This window comes from Mytilus galloprovincialis, chromosome 1 (assembly GCF_965363235.1).
Source record: "Mytilus galloprovincialis chromosome 1, xbMytGall1.hap1.1, whole genome shotgun sequence".
Lineage (NCBI taxonomy): Eukaryota > Metazoa > Mollusca > Bivalvia > Mytilida > Mytilidae > Mytilus > Mytilus galloprovincialis.
This window is the reverse complement of record NC_134838.1, coordinates 59547564-59573070: the sequence shown is the minus strand read 5'-3', so window position 1 is coordinate 59573070 and position 25507 is coordinate 59547564. Positions and strand designations below refer to the sequence as shown.

The window sequence follows — 25507 nt, the reverse complement described above, 5'->3', positions numbered from 1 at the left end:
GACGTTTAACTGTTAACCGGTTTATCATCTACAACACTTAATAAAACTAATTTCTAGTTAATTGCAAGCATTAAGTTTATTCTTAATACTATAATGTACTTTATAAGTATACTAATTTAAATCGCAAACATTTTTCCACTTCGCTAGGAAATCTTCTTTATCAATGTAACCATCTTGTTATGAGCTATCCAGTTCCGATAATATTTTATCCGAGATAAATCCGCTTCCTCGCTTATCAAAGCTTCTGCTGGAAGTGAATCCTCTAATTTCATCTTTTGCAAATTGCGTAGTAAACAAATCATTAGAGTTAGATCCATATCCGATGACCTCACTGTCGCTGTTCCTATAAGACAATTTTAACCTCAGACAATGTTATCATGATTTAGACATAGGCTCAACATTAACTTTTTGAATGTTTTTTTGCTTACTGATTATCCCTATGGTAGCAATACACAGTTAGGAAAAAAACTTAAAATTGACACTCATAATTTTTAAACACCCTCTTTCCCTTCCTTTCTAACAAATAAGGCTTAATATTTGTGTTATGCATGTGTATATCTATAGAAAGAGAATCTTCCAAAAAAAATGATTTCTAATGGTTATAATCTCTTTTTGGTGTAACCATGGCAATAATCTGCATTTATTTGATACAGAATATTGCAAAAAAGGGGATGAACATGTCTCAAAAGTCTCATTAATTTGGTGCAAAGGAAAATTTCAATCAATTACAGTGATACCAGTCCTGAAACTATAGGTATAGATCTATCAAGAGGTAAAACAAAATCATATGCATTTTTGCTCGTTTTTCCATAAAATTGCAATGAAAAGATCGAGCGTCAAATCTTTGTTGATAAACACTACAATAAGTCATGGACCTATGGGCGGTACAAATAGGAAAATACGTACTGTCAAACATTTAAATGGCCTATAAAACATGCTAAAAACAATATAAATGTTCATATAGACCCACTAAGAAGGCTATATTATTCTTCAATTATCTAAAAATCTATTTTATTGTACAAAAACTTTCATATTCAAAATATTCACCATGGCCATAATGCGAAACTAAACTTCTAACTGTGTATTGTTAACTATAGTAGATCTTACCATGGATAAAAAACGAGTGGTTGTGGGTTATTGGGTGGGTTGTACCTCCGGGAATGTTAGTTTGCTCTCTGAATCCGCCGTACCGATTCAAGGCAGTTAAAACCTATCATATATGGAACCAATAATCTAAACAAGTAGGATTTAAGAGCATACTTCAAGATAGCACGAAACAAATACTTATCGAAAACAGTCAGTTTTATTTTGTTTTATATTTCTCGTTTAAATATTTATGGATTACATCAACTTCATCCATTAAGGATACTTTTAGCTTCAGAAAACGTAAAGATTACGGAAATCATTATTTAACAAAAGTTTATAGTATATACAGATTGATTTTACCTTGTAAAGGATAAAGCAATTCCATCTGCGACTTGTTAAGAATTTTTCTTTGATTCAGATATTCCATTTTTCCTTTTGACTGATTCAACACCACACTTAATCCACATGGTTGGAAATACTTGTCAAATACAACCCGAACAGCTTTTGGTGCAATACGAATTAGAAGATTAACGAATCTGAGGAAGTTTGTCTCATCTTCTGTTAGTAATGGCGTAGCAGCAGTTACTTTAGACGAAGCCATCTTTATTAATCGTTCTCTCAATGTATTGTCAAATATATATGGAACTTCTAAAAAGTAAAAGCAATACAGACATTCGAATAATCGTTTCCAAACAAAACAAAGAACAATTGCATTACCTTAATCTAGTTGTAAATGATTGAATTAAACTTTCATTAAGTTTTATTTGCACTATACTTACTTTAATTGTACTGGTTCTGATGCTTTTTTATTCTTGCTTAGGATTATTTTCTCTTATCTCGGATCATTGCATAACTTCTCCTCCGATTTCAATATGCTGCAAACAGGGTCAACTAAAAATTTTCAAATCAATATAACCAAAGTTTCCTAAGAATTTATATGAAATTTCTAACAAAATATTTTTCGATAAATTTACTGTCTATAAAATGTTAAAAATCGTTTAAAAGAATTTGGAATATTGGAGGTTCTATCTCCTTGGCCAAGATAGCAATTGCCAGAATTTGCATAACATTTTGATGAGTTTTGGTTATAGCTTTATTATAGTTTTATTCGAGCTCAACTGGTGAGTCAACATAAGACATTGGAACTGTAAATAATAACAGAAAACTATGTAACTTTCGGGAGATTTTTAAAGCTTTATGATTACTTGTTGCTGTACATGGATACGTAGTAAAAAGGTATAGAAGATATCAATCGGTTTGAAAATAATAAGTCCAATAAAACAGACAACACCATGTTCAAAAATAAAATCGACTGAAGGACAAACCACATAACAAACTATCACATTCAAAACTAAAAACTTGCCGATACCAACTACAATAAATACTGAGGATGGATTCATGTGTTTCAGAAGTGTAAGCAGTACTTGATACACATGTGCCACACATTGTATCCCGTACGGTAAAAGCCTTTTTCGGTAATGTATCAATCCAGCAAAAAAGGACAGGATAGTATGTACGACAAGTGTGATATATTTATCACACATATATTCAAAAACTGTCTACCAAAACAGTATGGCTTTCGAAATGCCGGATGATATTCAATATAAAATACCTAAGGGACATCCAAAACTTACAAGTCAAAAAATGAACTGACAATGTCATAAACTATGGAATGAGAACAAATTCGATGTTTGTTCATGGGAGTTGTATTCAAAACTTTAAGGTTTGAGCCAAGGCTCCGTGTTGTGAAGGCTGTACATTGACCTATAATGGTTTACTTTTATAAATTGTTACTTGGATGGAGAGTTGTCTCATTGGCACTCACACCACATCTTCCTATATCTATTTCAGCAGAATTCATGTTCAATAGTTGTCAAATATATTATTGAGATGGGCTTAATTTCGGTCAGATGTTTGTAAACGTGACTTGATTAAAATTATTAGATAGCAGTTAAATGTAACTATGTATTGGATAAAAATGTTAATATTTTGTGAAACATACTTTCTAAGGTTAACAACTATCATTTTTTTTAACAACAATAGTTATATCTGTAGTTCGGAAGCAAGTCAAAAGAGACGAAATAGCTAGAATAATAACTCATATGTCATTTGTGTTAAAAATAATATATGATACAATTTAATAAGATCTTTAAAAGCAGGTTGAGAGAAAATTCAAAAAGATCACATAAATAAGATTAACCAGTCCAAAATCGTCAGACTCCTTCTAAGTAGTTTTGTCCTTAAATTATGATATTTTGTTTTATACTTATTTCACATTTTGCGAATAATCTGGAAAACCTTAAAAGGCGAATATATAATGTTAACAGAAAATAAAACACGACCTTCAAAAATGCCATTTTATCATGGCGACAGTATTCAATGTTTAAATTTCGTAGATCAATTAAGAAGAGTATTGCAAATAATTAAATACAACTGATTAAATTAAGGTAAAAATAGATATCACAATGGTATACATCTAACACATGAGCGATTTGGACTTTTGGGAGCTGTTGATGCACATCTTGTAATATTGAAACAATTTGTTGTTTAAAGTTTTTATCTATGGATTAGGCCGTATTCAGATAATACGCATAACAGGTAAATTACTAAAACTGTTAGAACACTTTACTGCCTATTATTAATTATATAAATAAATTTGGTCTTTATAAATCTTTTAGGTTAAATTCTTAGTGTCTTGAAAGTACAAAAACATGTAGACTTAAGGTAGGTGTTTCGAATTTGAATCATATCAGAAATAAGTATGGAACGTATGATTAAGTTTTAACCATGAACAAATGCATCTTTGAGCAGTGATGGCTATTCTTCGGAGATTTATAATTTCTATTATCAGATATTTTTCATTGGGAATTAGCCATAGAAAAATATGTGAAATAACAATTTAAACGTAAAGGTAAAGCAAGCCGTTTTTAATTTCAAAACATATCTTATAAAATAATTATGATATCTTAAATATGCTTAATATCTTACTCACTTCATAAGATATCTTGTAAACTAATGTTATATTGTTTAAAAGATAACTGATTAATCAGTAAATCTATAGAGATTGATACATGGCCTTTTCCATATCGGCCCGGGTATTCATCCCGAGACCCCCATATCAGCCCGAGACGTAGTCGAGGTGCTGATATGGGTCGAGGGATGATACCCGGGCCGATATGGGAAAAGCCATGTATTAATCCCTTTATCATATTCTTCCGACAATTGTTTTATGTATGACAAATTAACAAATAAAATAACTAAAACAGTTTTCTCGTTTGAATTGTTTTACATTGTCATATCAGGGTCTTTTATAGTTGACTATGCGGTATGGGCTTTGCTCATTGTTGAAGGTCGTACGGTGACCTATAGTTGTTAATGTCTGTGTCATTTTGGTACCTTGTGGACAGTTGTCTCATAGGCAATCATACCACATCTTCTTTTTTATAAAAACTTTATAAAAAAGTATATTATGGATCCAACAAATACACTATAATTGCCCAACAATAACATCACTACCTCCATATTCATTTATGTTACTATTTCCTTTAGAGGCATTTTGAAAAATTGAAAATTTGAAAGAGTTTTATGATCATTAATACTCCATGTTTGTTGCACTATAACATAATTCATAATTGTCATTGGCATTTGTTAGCAAATGCAAGTACTAAACTATCCCCACAAAAGTTCCCGAAAATTTTTACGTCGTCATAAAAATATCTGACGTCACAATGGAAAAGTAAACAACTGATACCGGAAATACCGGAAGTAACTTGCACAAGAGGCACTATTATGAGTTTTGTGCACGAGATGCACCTGATATGGGTTATCAGCCCGGGTGGGTAATTATGGCTTGTGTACTTCCGCTCATTACACATATTCAAAAGCTATCATATCAATGCTAAGTATATGATAAATCGTGTTTACAAATGCTTTATGAGATATACTGTATAGTTTATAAGATATCTTATGCTTTATGAGATATACTGTATAGTTTATAAGATATCTTATAAACTTGACAAGAGATTTCTTTTAAGCAATACATGACATCTTATATTATTGATTATAAGATATTTGAACTAATTTATCTATACAAGACAACTTATATTTTTGAATGTTTAGATACCTGAAGTGATTTATCAGAGATCTTTTTACGATGATATATTTTTTTTCATTTAGATTATTCATATCTTATTCATTCAAAAATATCTTATAAAAATTAATTGATATTTTGAAAATATAATTAATATAACAACAACTTTCCATAAAAACTATATTTAAAAGGTGTCCACATATTCACTCACCAGACAACACATGTCAACTGCCTAACATCACTTATAATGATAACGGTATGGTTTGATCCAACTTTTGAATGCAGTTGAAATACATCTATAAATGAAAATAAACCCGTCAATTATCATAATAAACTACTTACTGCTAAGTACAAATATCTTTATTTACATGCGTTATGTATAGGTTGGATAATACTTGGTCATGTTTTATTAATACTTAAAGCCCGAGGCGCAACCGATTATTTTGATTGATAATAAAACATGACGAAGTATTGTATGACCAATTTAAAACATTATTCCCACCTTCGAGTGACATTGTAAAAGTAACATATCCAATTTTAATAAACATTTAGTTATAAAAGCTCACTTCAAGTGTTAACATGGTTAATAAAACAGATCTTAATCATTAAATGGTCATTTCAACAGATGGAATAAAACATCAATGAGATAGTTTTGTGATAACAAGAGGATGCATTATCAAAAATAATTGAAAATTTCTTCAGCTTCAGGTACTATTTAATACTTATAGGAAACTTTTCAACTGGTATTGTTGTTATTCCCTTCAATATTACTTACATGGTTTGACTTAATTCAAATCTCTGAGAGCTCCCGTTTTCCGACATTTACATATAAATAAACGATAAAATCTTTTTTTTTTTTTTGTGTAAGGATAGTTATCCGATTAATACGTTAATTTGAACGAAAAAGGAAAACTGATTCTAGACAAAAAGGAACTTACTTTAATTAATACTGACGCAAACTTAATTAACAGATTACATGATAAAACTGTCAAATGATTAAGCAATACTGAATTTGTTGTTATAAGACAAGAGGAATGATCTTAAATTGATATAAATCTAGGTCAACGATTTTGATGTTTGTATATTAATCAATCTGTTATCTAGTAAGTACGAAAAAACGTCACAACTTTATGTTGTAAGGCTTATACAACGCGATAAAGTTTCGTTTATTTCGCAATATTGTTGGATCCAATCTACAAATTGTCGTATGGATAATAGCGAAAACAAAACAAAGTCAGTGACCTATAAGTTACATCGTAAAAACTGAAATTTGTGTATCAAAACAGAAATCTATTTGAAAGAATTCATTCAATAATATTTCATAAATATTAAAAAGTACATTTTTTCGAGATCAAATTATAGTACAAGGGGGCAATGATGTATGCAAAGTTCTATTACATTATGCGACATACCCCATATATACCGTTCTGAACTTATTTACGCCATCAGCATTTAATTGCATTGAGGAAGCAGTTAGGAAAATCATTTCAAAATATATGTCAGACTTAAAAAAGGCATCTGATCTTTCAAAACTAGGTTAGTAATCTAACCTAATGGGGTAAGTCAGCACATTACTATAAACTAAGTATCTAAACAACAAACCTATTTATTGCCTCTGTGACGGCTGAAGTGCTTTCCAAGTTTATAAGAATATTTTTCTCGAACTAAGACATGTATAAATTATATCAAGATTTGATTGGAAAATGCAGTTGCAAATGATGAACCCGTCCTTAAAATAAATAACTTTAGACATGATACAACATAATAAAAAAAATTGAAACCGTCATCATAGGGAAATATTGTTTAAGAAACACAAAATTGTTAAAAGCACATGAAAAATAAAGTAAACAAGAAGTAATTGTAACAGGATGCTGTTACGAAGTCTCCCAAACAAAGCTCCCATAACTCGCCATTTATATGGTCCCATGTTCATTTGATTTGATTTTTTGTCCAATACAAGAATATATATGGCTTACTGGCTTACGGGTGGGGATCTCCACCATTTACAAGTATTCAAACAGGAGGGGGTGGTGGTGACCCCCAGGGACTTTACCTACATTTCATTTTATTTGTTTTATTGTCCATACAAGAATATATGTGGTTTAGGGGTGGGGATGTTGACCGTTTACAAGTTTTCAAACAAGAGGGGCTGGGGTGACTCCCTCGGGACTTCCCTTTTATTTCATTTCATTTGTTTTATTGTCCCCTACAAGAATATATCTGGTTTAGGGGTGGAGATCTGGACCATTTACAAGATAATAGCACATTCTTAAATTGAACGGGGTGGGGGCAACCCCCAGGAACTTCCATTTAATTTCATTTGATTAGTTTTATTGTCCCATACAAGAAAAGATATGGTTTAGGGGTGGGGATGTTGACCGTTTACAAGTTTTCAAACAAGAGGGCGTGGGGTGAGCCCCTCGGGACATCACTTTTATTTCATTTCATTTGTTTTATTGTCCCCTACAAAAATATATATGGTTTAGGGATAGGGATCTGGACCGTTCACAAGATAAAAGCACATTCTCAAATTGAAGGGGGTGGGGATGACCCCCAGGGACTCCCCCTATATTTCATGTGATTTGTGTTATTGTCCTATAATCATTTCTGAAGACTGTATGTATCTATCACTATACTTTTTGGACCTTTTGGATTAAAGCTCTTCATATTTTATATAAGCTTTGGATTTCAAATATTTTGGCCACGAGCATCACTGAAGAGACATGTATTGTCGAAATGCGCATCTGGTGCAACAAAATTGGTACCGTTAATTTTATTACAGTTTTCAAGTTATATTCATTTGAAAATTTTAGAAAATAAAATCCCATAGGGTTCTATAGTAAACCCCTTCCTCCTTTCTAACCCCCAAAATACCCCTTAACAGACCCCAATGCACAAACGAAAGATTGATGACTCACCTAGACATGTTAGTCTAACATATTGTAAAATCCTCAGTAAATCTGACTAGCCGTTTAGGAGAACCGTTGCGGACAAGTTCATTTTTAAAGTGGCGGAAGAAGAAGTGGAAGAAGAGGAAGAAGAGGAAGAAGAATAATAAAAATAATAAGAACTGACCAAAAACAATAAGTCTCCAAAGTTTGTTTGGGAGACTTAATAAAACACGTATAATTTGTATCAGGACGTTCAAGTTCTATTGAAATAGGCGAGAACAAATAATGTTTATGACAGTATTGTTACGTGCCTCTGTAGTTTGACAGTTCACTTTAATATTATTGTGATTTAACTTGCGTAAATTACATAACATAGCTGTGTTCATACTATCACTGCGGTCTTCGTTCCACACGTGATACATCCAGATATCCGTTGCTGCGTTCTGATCGGTATTTTACAGAAGAAATAGCTTACTTGAATCTTTCATTATCTAATGACTTCCTTAAATCTAAAAAATCATCTTCATTTCTGAGTGTAATTGGGCCAATACAGCTCACCTCGAACAAATACGTTTGAGATTAATGTATATTTATGTAAAAAATAAAACAACACAAATGCCCCTAATTCCTAAAAAAATTGAGCCATAACCTCCAAAGACAATCCTAACCATCCCTTTGTGGTATGGAAACTTGTGGTATAATTTCAGAGAGATCCATACACTGTTCCACAAGTTATTATCTTGAAACTAAAAAAAATGCTCATATGGGCCCTTTTTGACCCCCAATTACTAAACTGTTAGAATCATAACCTTTACAATCAATCCCAACCATCCTTTTTTTGGTTATAAACCTTGTGTTTAAATTTCATAGATATCTATTTACTTATACTAGTTTTCCCGTGCTTGTATTTCCTATCATGATTTTCTTGATAGAAGGTTGCTGCCCACAAGGGCGCTATTTAACCAAGAGTTCCAAATGGTGAAGTTGAAATCGTCCCTTCGTTAATTTTACGGACTCCATCACAAGTTGGTTGGCCATTATGGAATAACCGTTTCACAGATGATATCGGATATGTTCCTTACGTCGTAACTACAATCACCTTTCTTTCATGATTGTGACCTATTGAATTAGACTATTCATCGGATTTGTTATAACATGAGCAACACGACTGGTTCCACATGTGGGGCAGGATCTGCTTACCTTTCAGGAGCACCTGAGATCACCCCTATTTTTAAGTGGGGTTCGTGTTGCTTAGTCTTAAGTTTTCTGTGTTGTGGCATGAGTACTATTGTTTGTCTGTTTGTCTTTTTATCATTTTTTTTCCAATGTATTCGGACGACGCTGACGACGTGATACCCCTTACCAATATACGACTGCAAAATATTTGGCGGTTGTACAAAAATCTTTTAAATAACAATTTAACTTAACCTGATAAAAGAACCATTTGCATCATGTATAAATAACGAGGGATAGATACCTATTTTGTTCTAATGTTTTAATTCAAAATCTCAGTTGATTGAAAAGTGTGTTTGTTTTCTTCTAAAATAGTTATATTTGAGAAAACTACTATAGTTGTCCTGAAAGGATTGGTTAGATTTTACTTAAAGTTAAATATGAGAAAGATTGTGGACCACCAATAAAGTATTGTAAGATTAATGGGTAGTACAAATAAATTTAAATTACAGTGGTTTTTTTTGGCCATGTACTTTTGGTTGAAACAAAATTCTACGACAAAAGAGATTATTACAGCTTCCCAATTGTAAACTTTCCATTTCTATGCAGCAACATTCCAGCAGCGCCTGCATACGGAGTTTATATCTTCGAATTGATACGATATGCCCGGGCTTGTATTTCCTATCATGATTTTCTTGATAGGGTATTGCTGCTCACAAGGAAGCTATTAAACCAAGAGTTCCAAATGGTGAAGTTGAAATATTAAATCTCTTCGTAAATTTTACGGACGCCATCACGAGTTGGTTGACCGTTTTGGAATAACCGTTTCACAGATGATATCAGATATGTTCCTTATGTCGTAGCTACAATACCCTTCCCTTTTCACGAATGTGACCTACCGAATTAGACTATTTACCGGATTTGTAATAACATAAGCAACACGACGGGTTCCACATGTGGAGCAGGAACTGCTTACCCTTCCGGAGCACCTGAGATCACCCCAAGTTTTTGGTTGGGTTCATATTGCTTAGTCTTAAATTTTCTATGTGGTTTCTTTTGTACTATTATTTGTCTGTTTGTCTTTTTTATTTTTAGCCATGGTGTTGTCAGTTTATTTTCGATCTATGAGTTTGACTATCCCGCTGGTGTCTTTCGTCCGTCCCACTTAAGCTTGTAGTTGAACATATAAAAAATTCACTCAACTTTGTAATTTTTTTTTTACCTCTATCCGTTTCGTTAAGTTGGCATAACTACATTTATCTACAGTTATTCCCAAATAACACCTTACAAAACTTACAAGGATCGACACGATAATCTGATAGTCCTGTGCCCATTGATATTAAGGAGGACACCAGAGATACCATAAAAAGTCAACTCTTAGTACAATATGCATTCTGGAAGTCAGTGGTAATTAAGAAAGGAGTAGGTCCGGTAAGGGCCGATTTCGGCCTCAATTTTCAAGTTCAACTAACGAAAGATTTTATACACTTTCTAAACACTTAAGCGTCTATTTCAATTGATTCAATTAGTTAATGTGGAAGATTTTAACTTAATAAGTCATATTAAACGCCCCGATTCAAGCTTAAATATGAAAAATCTTTCAAATATGCCAAAAATCGTCACTTTTCAGATGGTTTTTGTCAAAAATGAAAGTGGCCGCATCCTTGTTCATCCTCAACCTTTATATATATTATGTATTATCATCAAATACAACTTGCAATTCAATATTATGAATGAACACGATTGCGGCCACTTTCATTTCAGACGGAAACCGTCTAAAATTTAACTAAAATGCTACAATTGTGAAGATTTCAGTAATTTAGCATGACTTAATGATGCTAGTGCCCGATATATGTGCAATGTGTTGTCATATACAGCCCATATTTATGTAGCAGAAGCATTCTACTTTGCAATAAATATCCAAACGATTACATTTTCACAATTTTCTAAAACTGCTATATTTTGAGGCCAAAAAGGGGTCTTACTGAACCTACTCCTTTATCGGTGAAATACTGCCTAGAAGCTTTGTATTGATAGCTGATTACATTTATTTACATTTTACTGTTAAAGATTAAAAATTGTATTCAAACTATTTTAAAAAAGCAAATGCATGACTGTACCTTTAATGAATATCCATATCCAAATTAGAATGATACATGAATACGCAATAATCCTGCAAAAAAAATATTATAACATGCAAAATCTTTGTGTTTACATTTGTTGGTAACCATGTACTTTTAGGGCGATAAAATATAAGAAAAATCCAAATTAATGACAACGCTGTATCTGGTTAATTATAGCAACTTAATAATTTTAATGGGATGTGAGGGTAAAGATGGGGGCTTACATGGGCAGAATAATATAAAGAATAAGGAAAAATGAACAATAAAAAAAGAATTAAGAGAAATTTGGACAACAAAAATAAAAATTAGAGAAAATTACCAAAAAATAAAGAATAGAGATATTAATGAGGTGCTAAAATGTTAAGAATAAATCGGAAAAAGAAGATATATGATAAAATATGCCGTGTCAATTTGGGTACGTGAGCTAAGAATAAATTATCGGCGTGTACCAAAGTTTAACTTGTTGATAAAAAGAGACTACTCTATATTTATAATGGAGGATAGTTTTAAATCATCATCTTTCTTGTTTTTTTTCTTTCAGCAAAATTATGCTTTGAAAAATCACTGAAGTAATACGGAGGCCGGGAAGGGACATGTTATATCATTTTTTAATCCGTGGGATTATACATATAACATGTCCCTTCCCGGGCTCCGTATATAAGAGATATTAATGTTTAAAAATTTTATTTCTATTCTTTTCTTCAGTAAACTCATTCTTTTGAAAATAAATATTTGGCTACAGATAACATAAAATTGATAGAATTTAAATGTTACTAATAACCAAGCAGACATTTTTCTTCATACCTTATCAAGTAAATTCGACAACGTTTGTGGTACAAACGTGGGAATAACAAAATCTGTGATATTTTCCTGTTCGTTTTCTTAAACATTTCGTGCAATCAAGGTCATTTATATGTCCGAGGCTTCAGTTTTATATAGATCATAATTTTATCTTGCGAAAAGGCATAAGAGTACGATACACGATGCTTTATTAGTAGTAGATACATTAGAGACATTTTAAAGATACAAGAGAAAAATAATGTTACAATCCTGCCATGTGAATGAATTTGTAATATTTTGAGAGCTTATTCCCATGGTCTCTATTTTTAGTTATTTTTATGACTAAAAATAAGAAGTTGTATAACGAGAAGATAATTTTGACGTTAACATCTTTATAAAATGCAAATTAAACATGATGAAACAAATATATTTTGGTGTAAAAATATTGCCCCATATCTTAATATTTCTGACAGTAAGGCTTTTTCAGCAATACACGATGTACGAGCCAATGTATGTTAGTATTTTGTCAACTAGTCGTTTTCCTGGAAACTTCCACACAGTCGTTCTTTAAAAGATTTAAAAATGTAAAAATATCTACTCATTCATGTTTTAGATTCTTGAATATATTATTTAAATCTCGTTGGACTCTTTTTTCTCGCTAAAAAATGAAACAATGTCTGCAAAGACTTTGACCTTTGCAATTTCTAGTGGTGTCAAACCATCTGAATTGCAGATGTTTGTATCGCAGCCTGCATTTAACAACAATTGAACTGCTGAACAAATACCCATCTCACATGCACAGAAAAGAGGTGTTTGCTTATTGGCATTACATAAGTTTATATCACATCCGCTTTGAATTAGAGTTTGTACTATCTCGATGGAGTCACTACGTACAGCTATATGTAGAGGAGAAAGTCCATAAATATTTACAGTATCTATATTGCATTTTTTCAATATTAAACGTTCTACATTGTCTTTATTCCCATGTGTACATGCTATAGCCAAAGGAGTATCTTTATTATCGTCCAATTTATCAATATCGCAACGATTTGTGTTTAAAATAAAATCAACAATGTCGACATATCCTGTTTTGCAGGCTATATGAAGTGAGGTTTGTCCATCAGTATTAGAAATATTTACATCGCAGCCATTAGTAATAAGCAATTCAATGCAAGGTTTATGATAGTTTTCAATGGCCAAATTTAAAGGTGTCTGATTATCATTGTCGCGTGTGTTGATGTGACATTCGTTTGAAAGTAATAATTGTACTATTTCGGTAGATCCAATTGTAGAGGCAATATGTAATGCAGTCCTACCATGGACATTTGCAGTGTTTAAATTACAGCAGTGTATTATCAAAAGATGTACAATTTCTGTATTACCTTGCTCACAACTTATCATAAGTGCGGTGTTGTTATCGTTATCACGGTGATCGATTCTACAGTAATCTGTATACAACAGAATTTCGACAATATAGGCACATTCTACTGAACAAGCTATATGCAAAGGACTTTTGCCTTCCACATTACTGCTGTTTATATCACATTGACTTGCAACAAGTAGTTCTACACACTCCGTATTACCACTACGACATGCCAGAAACAGGGGTGTTTCGTCGCGATCATTAACCTTATTCACATCGCATTCTTCACTACTGAGCAATACTTCAAGAAAATCAACATTTCCATCTTCACAAACAAAATGCAATATTGTCGTACCACCAGCAAACTGTACATTAACATCAGCCTTATAATTTATTAACATTTTTGTGGCATTTAAATTTTCTAAAACATATGAAAATAGCAGTGGTGTCCCTTCTATCTCATCTAATACGGAAATTTCGTTAATATTGATTGCATTTCCTGATTCTAGTAATAATTGGATGACATCTTCTCGTTGTTCAAAGATAGCTGCGGCAAGGGGGCAATTTGAACTTGATAAAAAGTCAATGTCATCATCAGTATTTATTTGTGTGTCAAACAATACATTCGACAAAGTACCTTCAGCTTTTGACAGTGTGTCTAAAGTTTGTTCAATATTTATTTTTCTTAATCTTTCTTCTTTAATAAAGTTAAATATTAAGTCACAGTCGTTTAATGCACTAAATACCAATACCCATACATTGCCTATGAATAAAGATAGAGTTTCATCTTGTTTAGACAACAAATCTATTAGTTTGCTTTGGTAATATGTTGTTTTTGCTATTTTATTGTAGAAAACAATTTCAAAGTTTTTATTTCCTATTTCTGCTATAATTCTTTGAAAGAATGGCTCTTCGTGGTCTTTATCAATTATGATTACAAAATCGTCAGCTGTAAAAAAATCATTCAAAAACTCAAAACTCATTCGTTGAGAAATAAAATGATTACTTCCAAACCTAAGGATAGATTTCAGTAACATTTTCCCGATGTAAAACGCAATAAAATCGAACACTTTATCATGTATCGCTAAAATTGAAGACTCATTTTCCTTTATGAATGTTCCCTTTAGCATGTCTAGACTACCTAGAACGGATAGTTTTGACGGCCTCTCTGGCATTGCTAATTCCTCAAACACCTCTTCAAACATTTCATTAAACATTTTGTTACATCCATCCTTAAATAAGATTTTTTTTAAGTTGTTGTTAAACAGTACAAGAAGAGCGAGACCAAAAATGCATTCTTTATTTTCCAATGCTATTGCATCTAATTCTGTTTCAAACAAATCATACGGTTTTTCGAAGAAGTCAGGATCAAATGTCTTTTCCGCTGATAGCTTACATAACAGGGGAAACATGTCCGTTTTAGCAATTACGTCTTCTTTTAATAAATCTAAACATTCCTTATTTAAATGACACAATCCAATTTCACGTTTCTCATCCAAGTCTAATGCCAGTTCATCTGAGAGGAGATCACACTCTGTTATTTCAAATGCATGCATAAGATTTTGAAATGTTTCACATTTGCTTATATGCATACGGCATGTTGCAACAATACGTAATGATTCTTTGGCTTGCCTGACAAGTCGTGTAATAGAATTTCTTAACCTTTTCCAAGAGTTTACTATGTGATTGTCAATGGCAAATTTGCCGCATAAATCATCAATGATTAATATCTGTTTTCGTCCAATTTTACAAAATTTCAAAATATCTGATGGCTCATTTATTGGCAAAATTTCATATCCCTTCATATCACGAAACAATAACGCTATGTGATAGGCTGTTGCGCTTTTTCCCATTCCTGAACTACCACTGATTACAACGAATGGTGTCTGCTCTACTGTTTCCAAAATTGATTTAACAGCAGATGTCGCATAGAATTTTTTATTATGCAGTCCCCAGACTGCAACTTCCAATAACAGGTTATCTGTAACAAAGACGTTTATCTATAATGTTCAAATTTGTTGATGTTAAAGTAATATGAGTGAATACAGGCCATATCACACTATATAATGTTTAGTAACTATTAAATGAATTTATTAAGGTGTACCTGACGAAGGATTCGCTCTTCAAAGGCCATATTGCATGCACGGAAAATCATGGGATACATTTTAATCACAAATGAGCTGTACCGCTGCTGTTTTATCTTGATGAATAAAGGCAACAGTAGTATATTACTGTTCGATACACTTACCGCAGAAAATCATGAGTTATAATATTTTATTAGACACATGTTTATCCAAAAGAACTTCAAAATTGAGAAGATGTGTGTTTGATAAGGTCTTAATAAGGTCTTTATCTTCAACAATGACAGATAAGAAAATAGGTATTTAAGTTCAATAATTCACGAATCAGCGTTTTTTAATGGCGTCATTTTAGCATTAATCTGTATTGTCTACCAAATTTAATGAACAAATCCAAATTAAAAAGGTATTTAGGACCGGAAACAAATAGCGTATGAGTCGACAATATTCATATAAAAATGTTACCTATGTTATAATAAATTAACTATACACCTGACTTGAATATTTATCGAACCCTGTGCTCTATGTTTTCATTTGACTTATTGTGTTTGAAATTCAAATAAAGTGGAAGAAGTAATTTTAAAACTATCCTACCGACTTTAAGTGATTAATTTAAGTTTCAATGAATTTGTTACACATTTATGTCATTCCAGATGTAAATTCAAACTACCTTTTGTGTTATCTTTAATTTCTTCTAACTGGCATATTTTTTCCTTGGCAGATTTTAACTCTTCATCAATTTTGTTATATTCTTCTTCTACTTTTTCCAATCTTCGCTCTTGCTGTGCAAATGAAACATAAACTTCTCTGTATGAACCGTCAAGTTCGGACGTCATCAACATATCACATTCTATCTTAAACGATGCACCGCCAATTCGTTGAATCGCCTTAAAAGCAAAATAATTTTTTGAGATGCACTAGATACAAGAGTTATTTCGATTAAAAGAGAAACTATGATCCCAGGAGGTGGAGAGGGGGAGTGGTATCATTTTAAAGCACTTATGCTTATCAATTGTATTTCTTACTTAAACCATGCATGTGAATTTTCCAAATCAAAGTTCCTTTTTGATAAAAGCCTTTTACTTGAGAGATTAAATAATCATTTAGTTCTCTACACAGCTTGCTATTTTTAAAAAAGACCTTTACAGTCACGTGGAAGATTGTAATAGCTGTTAAAAAATGTTGTACAGTGTAAGGAATGTGATCAAGACTTAGTAGGGTTTTTTTATTGATAAAATAAAGCATAATCGAACTAATGTTTATTAATCAATTATTTTCATGCGATTCATACTTAAACTGACAGTTGTATACATTGCTATGAAGTAAATAGTGTTGGCCTTTTTTTTTTAAACTTTTTGTATTAGAGCATTTTTGGTGAGTCTTTTGTAAACGAAACATGCGTCTGGCGTACTCAATTTGAATCCTGGTATCTATGATGAGTTTAATTCCTAATTTCATTACAAACACGTATTTACACTTTCGTATCACCCCATTACACATATCCCCTGATTTGTGTGGTTTTTGTGTTGCTTAAACTTAAGTTTGTATACTGATTTCATCTTTTTGCCTTTGGTGTTTTTTTCATGGCGTTTATAATCGTTTTTTTCATATGTTTGAATTGTTTTACATTGTCATTTTGGGGCCTTTTATAGCTGACTATGCGGTATGGGCTTTGCTCATTGTTGAAGGCCGTACCATGACCTATACTTGTTAATTTCTGTGTCATGTTGGTCCCTTGTGGAGAGTTGTCTCATTGGCAATCATACCACATCTTCTTTTTTTATTATTATTATGAGTTTTAAAGTCCCGTTAGTGTCTTTCGTCTCTGTCTTGAACTAATTACATCTGTATAAGTATACTAATAACTAATTTACCTCGCAAATATTTATCCACATCGCCAGGAAATCTTGTTTATCGATGTAACCATTTGTGCTATGAGCTACCCAGTTCCGATAATATTTTATCCGAGATAAATCCGCTTCTTCGCCAATCAATGTTGCTGCCGGAAGTGAATCCTTTATTTTCATCTTTTGCAAATTGCGCAGTAAACAAATCATTAGAGTAAGATCCATGTCCGAAGACTTCGAGTTTCCTATAAAACAATATTGTTTTAATCTCTGCAAGGTAATGTACTCATATAGTAAAGTAGAAATAACCCCACCCTAATCATGTTTAGGTCTTCATACTAGTATAGCCGTCTGACCTGTAATTTTGATTGTGCCCTGTTTCCGATTGTGACATTTTGATTAAATGTGGATTCGCAATGCTAATTATGCATGCATAACCCTGTCGTCGGAACTAGTCTTTCTCCATTGAAGTTCTTGTGCTTCACTCAATTTTTTTTACCAAGGTATGCAATTCATAAAATTGAGAATGGAAATGGGAAATATGTCAAAGAGACAACAAACCGACCAAAGAGCAGATAACAGCCGAAGTCCACCAATTGGTCTTCATACGACTCCTCATTACAGTTAGAATACAAATAGTTGGAAGCCACATCAAATATGAGATTGAAGAGAATAGAGAATCTAAAATTCAGATAGGTTTTGTCAAATAAGTTTAATGTAATCTATGTTCTGTTATAGAAATTCATTAGTCTTTCGAATGATTCAACAATGTGATAACAGTTTAAAAAAAAAAAGAAAGTCATGAACAACCTACAATCTTTTAATGCACTGAATAAATTTTTATTACTTACCTAACGGACCTAATCACCAAAACTAAACTCTTACCATGAACATATTAACAGTTCGAAGAACACTGTCAAACGGGAATATTCTCAGTTCTATCAATTCTACACTACATATAGCTGACATACTACTTGATTTCTCTACACAAAGGACAAAACTAGGAAAAGACATTGACTGAGCAACCATACAAACGAAGTTCAGCTCAGATACGCCGTTAGCTTACGGTACAAATAAAGAGGCATAGAGTCAACGCTGACCAATGTCATATGAAAATGAGGTCCAGAAACCCTTTCAGACAAAATTGTTCACTTGAACTATTACATATGATATAATTACGGTAATACAATGGAATAACAGTCAGCAGTACTGACCATTGAAAGAAAAACTTGGATATGATTAACGTCCGCATAGCACATGTTACTGGAATAACATTTAAAAGATTGGAACCAAAAAATATCATTTAACTTCAATTTCCGCTATATAGAAATGATAGATGATATTCTCTCATGGAAGTTTGCTGACTATGTTGAATACATCCATCACATCGAACTTGAAATGAAGGATACAACACCTACAGTTAAGTCTGCCTCATATCTTGACTTACATATAGAAATTGACAACGAGTTTCTGTTAAAAAAATACGACAGAGGATTTCAGCTTTCCAATTGTGAAGTTTAGATTTCTGTGTAGCGACACTCAAGCAGCGTTTGAGTATGGAGTATATATCTCGAAGTTAATGCGATGTTCTAGAGGTTTGCACTTCCTATCATGATTTCCTTAATACACAGTTGCTGCTTACAATGAAGATATTAAACCAAGAGTTCCAGGTGGTGAAGTTAAATTTACTCCTTCGAAAATTTCACGGGCTTCAACACGACTTTGTTGGTCGTTATAGAATATATGTGTCACAGATGACGATTGATATGTTCGAATTGTCGTGGACACAATTCCGCCCTCTTTTATTCGAATGAGACTGCATTAGACGTATAGCATTTATGGGCAACGCGACAATTGTCAAATGTGGAGCTGGATCTTCTTACCCTTCCGGAGCACCTGATGTCAGTCCCAGTTTGTTTGGGTTCAAGTTGCCCAGTCTTTAGTTTTCTATGTGTTTTGTGTATTGTTGTTCGTCTTTTGGTCGTTTTTTTTTGTTTCTTTGTCATATGATTGTCAATAGTTTTCGACTTATGAGTGTCAATATCCCTTTTGAATCTTTCTCCTCTCTACTTCACAGTATTAAGTATTATAGAAAACAAAAAGTCTGCTTATGCCCAAGTATTGGGATTTGGTGGGTGGTACTTCGGGGACAGCTGATAGTTCGCCTTTTGGAATCAACAGTACCGACCCCATCGTTTGATAAACCTTTCTTAAATGCAACCCAGTGAATATTTAGCTTGTCTAATTTATGTTAAAATTTAAAGATCGTACGAATACATATGGCAAACAACAAGTGTAATTTTACTTCATCTTTATCTCCAAATAATTTATTGATGAATATAAACTTCCTCAATTCGTTTTAGGAAAACGTGACGGTTTTGGAACCAGGGCTTAATAAAACGTAATATTGTATAAAGAATTGTTTTCCATACCTTTGGACGGATAAAGTAAATCCATCTGCAACTTGTTCAGAATTTTTTTCTGATTCAGAACTTCCAATTTTCCTTTTGACTGAGTCAACACCACATTCAATCCACAAGGTGGGAAATACTTATCAAATACAACTCGAACAGCTTTTGGTGAAATACGAATGAGAAGATTAGCAATTCTGAGGAAGTTTGTCTCTTCTTCTGTTAGTGATGGCATAGCAGTTGTTTTGGACACAGCCATCATTTGTAATCGTTCTCTCAATATATTGTAAATTGTATTCTAAACTTCTAAAAAGTAAAAACATATAAAGATATTAAAATAATCATTTCCAAACAAACAAACAAAAACCATTGCATTACTTAAGGTTCGTGTGGACCCTCAAAATTTACTCTGAGTACAGACAAAACTGTGCATCTGGAAAAGTTTTGAGGCATAGCATGCCCTAGATAAATTAATTTCAAATGCATTGTATGATTTAGAAAATTAAAAACTTAACTGGATTTTGCAGTGCACTTTTTTCTCGTCCCTGCAGAAGATTATAAGATTAACTAACATTTGAGTTTCACTTGATATGGTCCACCCAAGCACACAGTTTAAATCACCAATTACTGTTAGGAATCTATTGTCAATCTGTTGTCCATTTCAATCAATACAGCTCACTTCAATTATTATATGTGGGGAAGTTCTCAAAACTCTTTCATAACTTAGTTTATTTTGGCACCTTCCGGATGAATGAAAAAAAGTGCTCTGCAAAATCCTGTTAAGTTTTTATTTTTCTTAAACATAAAACATATTGAAAATGTATTTATCTAGGGCATGATATGCCTTCGAGCTTTTCCAGGTGCACAGGTTTGTCTGTACTCAGAGTAAATTTTGAGGTGAAAAATCAGCCATTTTAGCCAAAGGATCCACATGAATCTCAATCTGGTTGTAAAATTGTCAATTAGCCTTCCATTAAGTTTGATATGCACTTTATATGCTTTATTCATATATAGTTCTCCTTGCTTCAGATTATTTTCTCTTTGCATAGTATACAAAGAAAATCTCAAATGCAGTCAATGCTATTCTTCGGTTATTTATAATATCACCTGTTCGCTATCCTTCTTTGGGAATAAGCCTATAAAAAGTATGTGAATTAACATTTCAGTCCTCAACACAAGTCAGTTGGCTGTAGCTGTTAAAAATGAATAACAGAAACAAGTAAATACATAACATTCCCTATTACTTGCATGTCAATGTTTTTTTTATATTCAAAGATATTCATTTGAAAGAATTGGTATTCTTGTCTAATAGGAATAAGGAGGAATTGATTTGTCTCTATTGTACCAACCAACATCACTAAGTCTTTTGTAAAACAAGTTTCTTAACAATAAGCAGTTTTAATCTTGAATCAATATAAACTGAACCGTGTTAAATATTTATGATTATCATGACAAAGACCTGTTTTCCAACACTGATAAACTTACCAGATTAGTTCGATCAAACTCCTGGTTTTATTTGTCAATAATTATTTAAAAATTAAAAATTTGGCAAAACTTTTAGGAATTTTGGTCCTCAATGCTCTTCAACTTCGTACTTTATTTGGCCGTTTTAACTTTTTTGGATTCGAGCGTCACTGATGAGTCTTTTGTAGACAAAACGCGCGTCTGGCGTATATACTAAATTCAGTCCTGGTATATATGATGAGTTTATTTAAATGAATTGAATGAAAACTGTATTAACAAAATAAACCCGTCAAATATCATAATAAAGACCGTTTTCTACCAAGCACCGAATTCAAAACACAATCAAAATATTACTTATTTCACATGCGTTATGTTTTTCACTTATCATAAATAATTTGAACAATCTACTATAGTAAGTAAACTACTCGCGTGTTATTAGACCGGAAACCTCTGTTTGACGACCACGTGATGATTGATAAGAATAAAGCGTTTTAAATTTGTGTATTGATATTTATCTGATCGATACGACTGTGTAGGTAATTGTGTACGATAAAGGAAACATAAATGACATTGAAATATATTGGTTCTGAATTAAAAAAAAATTTCACAAAAAAAAGTGTGTGTTCTTATAAATATTGCGTTGCGTTTTGTCCCTCGATTAGCTCAATAAACCTTATAATTAACATTTGTGTGGTTTTTTTATTACTATTATAATAAAAAAAAACACACACACACACACAAATAACGTGGAAAAAACATAAGAAACATTCTGCAATCATGATATGATGTGATCAGTACTAAATGCTTCTGACGCCAGCTTATAAAAAGAAAATGTTAATTGAATATTATCAAAAGATTATTTTTCATTTTAGACAAATCTGAATGTGTTCTTAATAATATATAGATAAATTAAGGTAATGATCTTAGAATGATATAATTGGAGATTTTACCATTTTAAAGACAATAATAAAATTAACGGTATCAATTTTCTTGCACCAGATGCGCATTTCGACATTACATGTCTCTTCAGTGATGCTCGTGGCCAAAATATTTGAAATCCTAAGCTTATATAAAAGATGAAGATCTATAATCCAAAAGGTCCAAAAAGTATAGCCAAATCCGTGAAAGGAATCAGAGCTTTGCATGAGGGAGATACATTCCTTAATTTATAATAATTTCTATCATTTTGTAACAGCAAATTTTAATAACACAAAAAAAATCCGTATTTTCATGCCAGTACCGAAGTACTGGCTACTGGGCTGGTGATACCCTCGGGGACTAATAGTCCACCAGCAGAGGCATCGACCCAGTGATAGTAATAAAATTAACGGTATCAAATGTATTGGAAGAAACGGTGTTCTTTTCTTCAAATGTACATTCATTTGAAAGAATACATATAATAATATTTCAGAAAAATAAAAGAGATTTTTTAAATTTAAGTTGTAGTTCAACGTGCAAATGTTGTATCCGAAATTTTATACAAATCTGCAACGTACATTACTCATTTACCGTTCCGTGACCTTAATTGTGCTATATTTTTTTAAAGTTCATTGAGGAAGTAGCTCTAGATAAATTATTTCAAAATGAATATCAAACTATTTTTAGATAATGTATTCAAAGCATTTGATCTTTTCAAAAGTAGATTCGTCTAACTCACAAAATCTGGTAAGTCATCAAAGTTCTATATTAATTAAATAAACAACAGACCTGTTTTCGCCTGAGTGAGAGCTTACGTGCTTTCAAACGTTAGTAAGGATATTATAATGTTTCTCCAGCTAAGACATGTATCGTTATATCAAGATTTGATTGGACACTGTAGTTGACATAAATACAAATGAAGTCCTTGAAGTAAATAACTCAAAATAATACAACACGATTGATAAACTGACACTGTCATCATACGGAAAACTTGTTTAAGAAATCATGTACTATCTTGTCATTGTTTAAAGCACATAAAGATAAACATGATAAAGTAACTTAACTAAACAAGTATACACTGGTTCCGGTCACTCAATCTGTTTTATTTAAAAGATGTCAGAAAAGGTATTTTTTGTTACAATAGGGTGTAATGAAATTTTTCTTTTGAAGAAATATCTGGTAGTTTCAGATATAAAAAAAAAACAATCGAAAAAATATCTAGTAGTTTCAGATATGAAAAAAAACAATTGAAAAAATATCTAGTAGTTTCAGATATGAAAAAAAAAACCAATTGAACCTATGCCATATAAGAAGTTAGTGTAGTACTTTTTTTATTGATTTTGTTATCAATAATAAAATTAAAGCACAACTAATTCATGTGAATATGCATTGCTATATAGTTATGAACACTTATTGGCCTATCATGTCGATACTTATATTTTGACTTTCTCGTGCTGTTTATGACGCATTAACACCAATTCCATTGAATGTGCACTGATTGAAATTTAAGTCTGGTAAACATGATCTATGTGTTAGTTGTATTGAGCTTTCAACTATAGCATTTTTAATCAATGCCAGCCTTTAAGATTGGTGTTTTGTTTCTTTTGTCTTTTTGATAGTTGATGTGGCTACATGTCATTCCGACGAATCAAACCCTTTATTACTGATTTTCATACTTGTATAGCTGTTACACCACTGTCGCTGGTCAGGAGAAAGGTTATGTTACCACATTCTTTATATGCCTGGCATATGTCAAGAATATATAAATTAGTGGTTGCGGACTGCAACATCAATTTTTGATATTGGTTAAGCTATCTGATTTTGTCGTTATAATTGATCAACATTTTATCATGCCTTTTGTTTTTCTCATTGTTGAAGGCCGAACGGACTGAATAATGTCAAACAAAGGTCCCATTTGTGTCCATAGAACTGTCCGAGTTGTCTTCAATATCTAGATGGACGACCTGTCTCCATACCGAGTCTTTTTTTTATATAAAGAGTCCGATTTGTCTAGTACTTGGATCTGCGTGAGTGTCGTTTCAAAGGTTGTGAAGACTTCCAGTAAGGTGTGACTAGAAAAATTGGATCGTCTATATGTGTTGATATGTAAGAAGGGATGTTATAATGGCTTCAGTATGTGATAAAAGTGCTAAATCATTAGCATGGTCTGTGTCATCGAGCGTGGTACATAGTTTCCATCTCAGTCCGTTGTTATTTTCTGCTATATAGGTAGTTCTCATAACCCAATTAATGACAAATATCATTGTCTTACTTCTGATTTTACAATGAAACTGGTGTCAGCTTAAGAGTTGATGGTACACGAGACGTTTGTATAAAACTGTTTCATGACTTGCACAATAGTAGGAATTGTTTGTCCTCAAATTCGATAAATTCTCAAAATTTCCGGTAGACTTTCCCTGTGTAAGCTATCAAAGGCTTTTTCGAAACAAAATTTACAAGAAGTTTTCTCTGCCTTTCACGGCACTGTTTTAAGATGTTTCGTAGGACAAATTTATGGTCTATGTACCTCTACCTTTTCTGACACCAGCTTGTTCTTATCGTAGTTACTTATCCACAGCTTCTACATTTCTTGATATTTGATAAAATGCAAAAGACCTTACCTCAAATTTAATACGCCAGACGCGCGTTTTGTCTCCCGATTTGGGAATTGTTATGATGTTGCCTTTAGACCAACTGTTAGAAATGACATCTTGGTTTCATATTTTTTTTACTACTAAGTACTTTTTTTTTGTAATCTGCTGCTAGCACTGAGTCTATCTTAAAATGTTCTTCAAGTGATACGTCTGTGTTATTATATGTGCCTTTTGCTATTTCAAGCTTTTAATGACTTTCTGTATTTCTGGTTTTGAAGGTGGATCTGTATCTATTTCTAGTCGGTCCATGGATGCTTCGTGAATGATTGCTAGTTAATCCAGATATTTTCAGTTAAGAACTTCTTGAACATGTGCCATTCATTGTAAATACTGTTCTCGTTCTATTGTTAGTATATTGTGTTTTTGTCTTCAATTGGTTTGTTTATTTTATCTTTTTTTACCACTCAGTTACTTGGTAAATCTGTCCTATTCTCTGATTTTAAGCAACACTTTCGGATCTCTTGCTAGATCTTCCATAAACTCATTCTTGATCTTATGTGTTACTATCTTAATCTTCTAGTTGCATTCTGTATATTTTGTTCTATGCTTTTCTTCAATCTCAGAACATGTTTAACATATTTTGTTCATCTCTTTCTTTTCGTCTATCAATTTCCTAGTTTCAGATGTTA

General features: G+C 32.3%; 2 protein-coding genes across 2 annotated transcripts; both read right to left on the bottom strand.

The window, feature by feature from the left end:
- On the bottom strand, positions 1 to 1744 carry LOC143083176 (uncharacterized). Its single transcript, XM_076259450.1, has 2 exons — positions 1447 to 1744; positions 1 to 343 (listed from the first exon to the last, which is right to left on the bottom strand). Exons 1-2 carry the CDS (start codon positions 1685 to 1687, stop codon positions 144 to 146), a joined length of 441 nt encoding a protein of 146 aa, XP_076115565.1. The 5' UTR covers positions 1688 to 1744; the 3' UTR covers positions 1 to 143.
- Positions 1745 to 12053: 10309 nt separating this feature from the next.
- On the bottom strand, positions 12054 to 23179 carry LOC143080081 (uncharacterized). The gene is made up of 5 exons (XM_076255758.1): positions 23014 to 23179; positions 19864 to 20148; positions 17459 to 17676; positions 16255 to 16471; positions 12054 to 15487 (listed from the first exon to the last, which is right to left on the bottom strand). The coding sequence occupies exons 2-5, from the start codon at positions 20102 to 20104 to the stop codon at positions 12774 to 12776; spliced, it is 3390 nt and encodes a 1129-aa protein (XP_076111873.1). The 5' UTR covers positions 20105 to 20148; positions 23014 to 23179; the 3' UTR covers positions 12054 to 12773.
- Positions 23180 to 25507: the final 2328 nt, after the last annotated feature.

What these genes read in the sequence shown, in the direction of transcription:
- LOC143083176 (XM_076259450.1), bottom strand. Translation starts at nt 1,687, where the DNA reads ATGGCTTCGTCTAAAGTAACTGCTGCTACGCCATTACTAACAGAAGAT. An exon ending in ATTGCTTTATCCTTTACAAG is followed by an intron (nt 344 to 1,446) that starts GTAAAATCAATC and finishes ATTGTCTTATAG; the next exon opens with GAACAGCGACAGTGAGGTCA.
- LOC143080081 (XM_076255758.1), bottom strand. Translation starts at nt 20,104, where the DNA reads ATGATGGCTGTGTCCAAAACAACTGCTATGCCATCACTAACAGAAGAA. An exon ending in TGTGGATAAATATTTGCGAG is followed by an intron (nt 16,472 to 17,458) that starts GTAAATTAGTTA and finishes TTTGCTTTTAAG; the next exon opens with GCGATTCAACGAATTGGCGG. An exon ending in AATTAAAGATAACACAAAAG is followed by an intron (nt 15,488 to 16,254) that starts GTAGTTTGAATT and finishes TCTTTGTTACAG; the next exon opens with ATAACCTGTTATTGGAAGTT.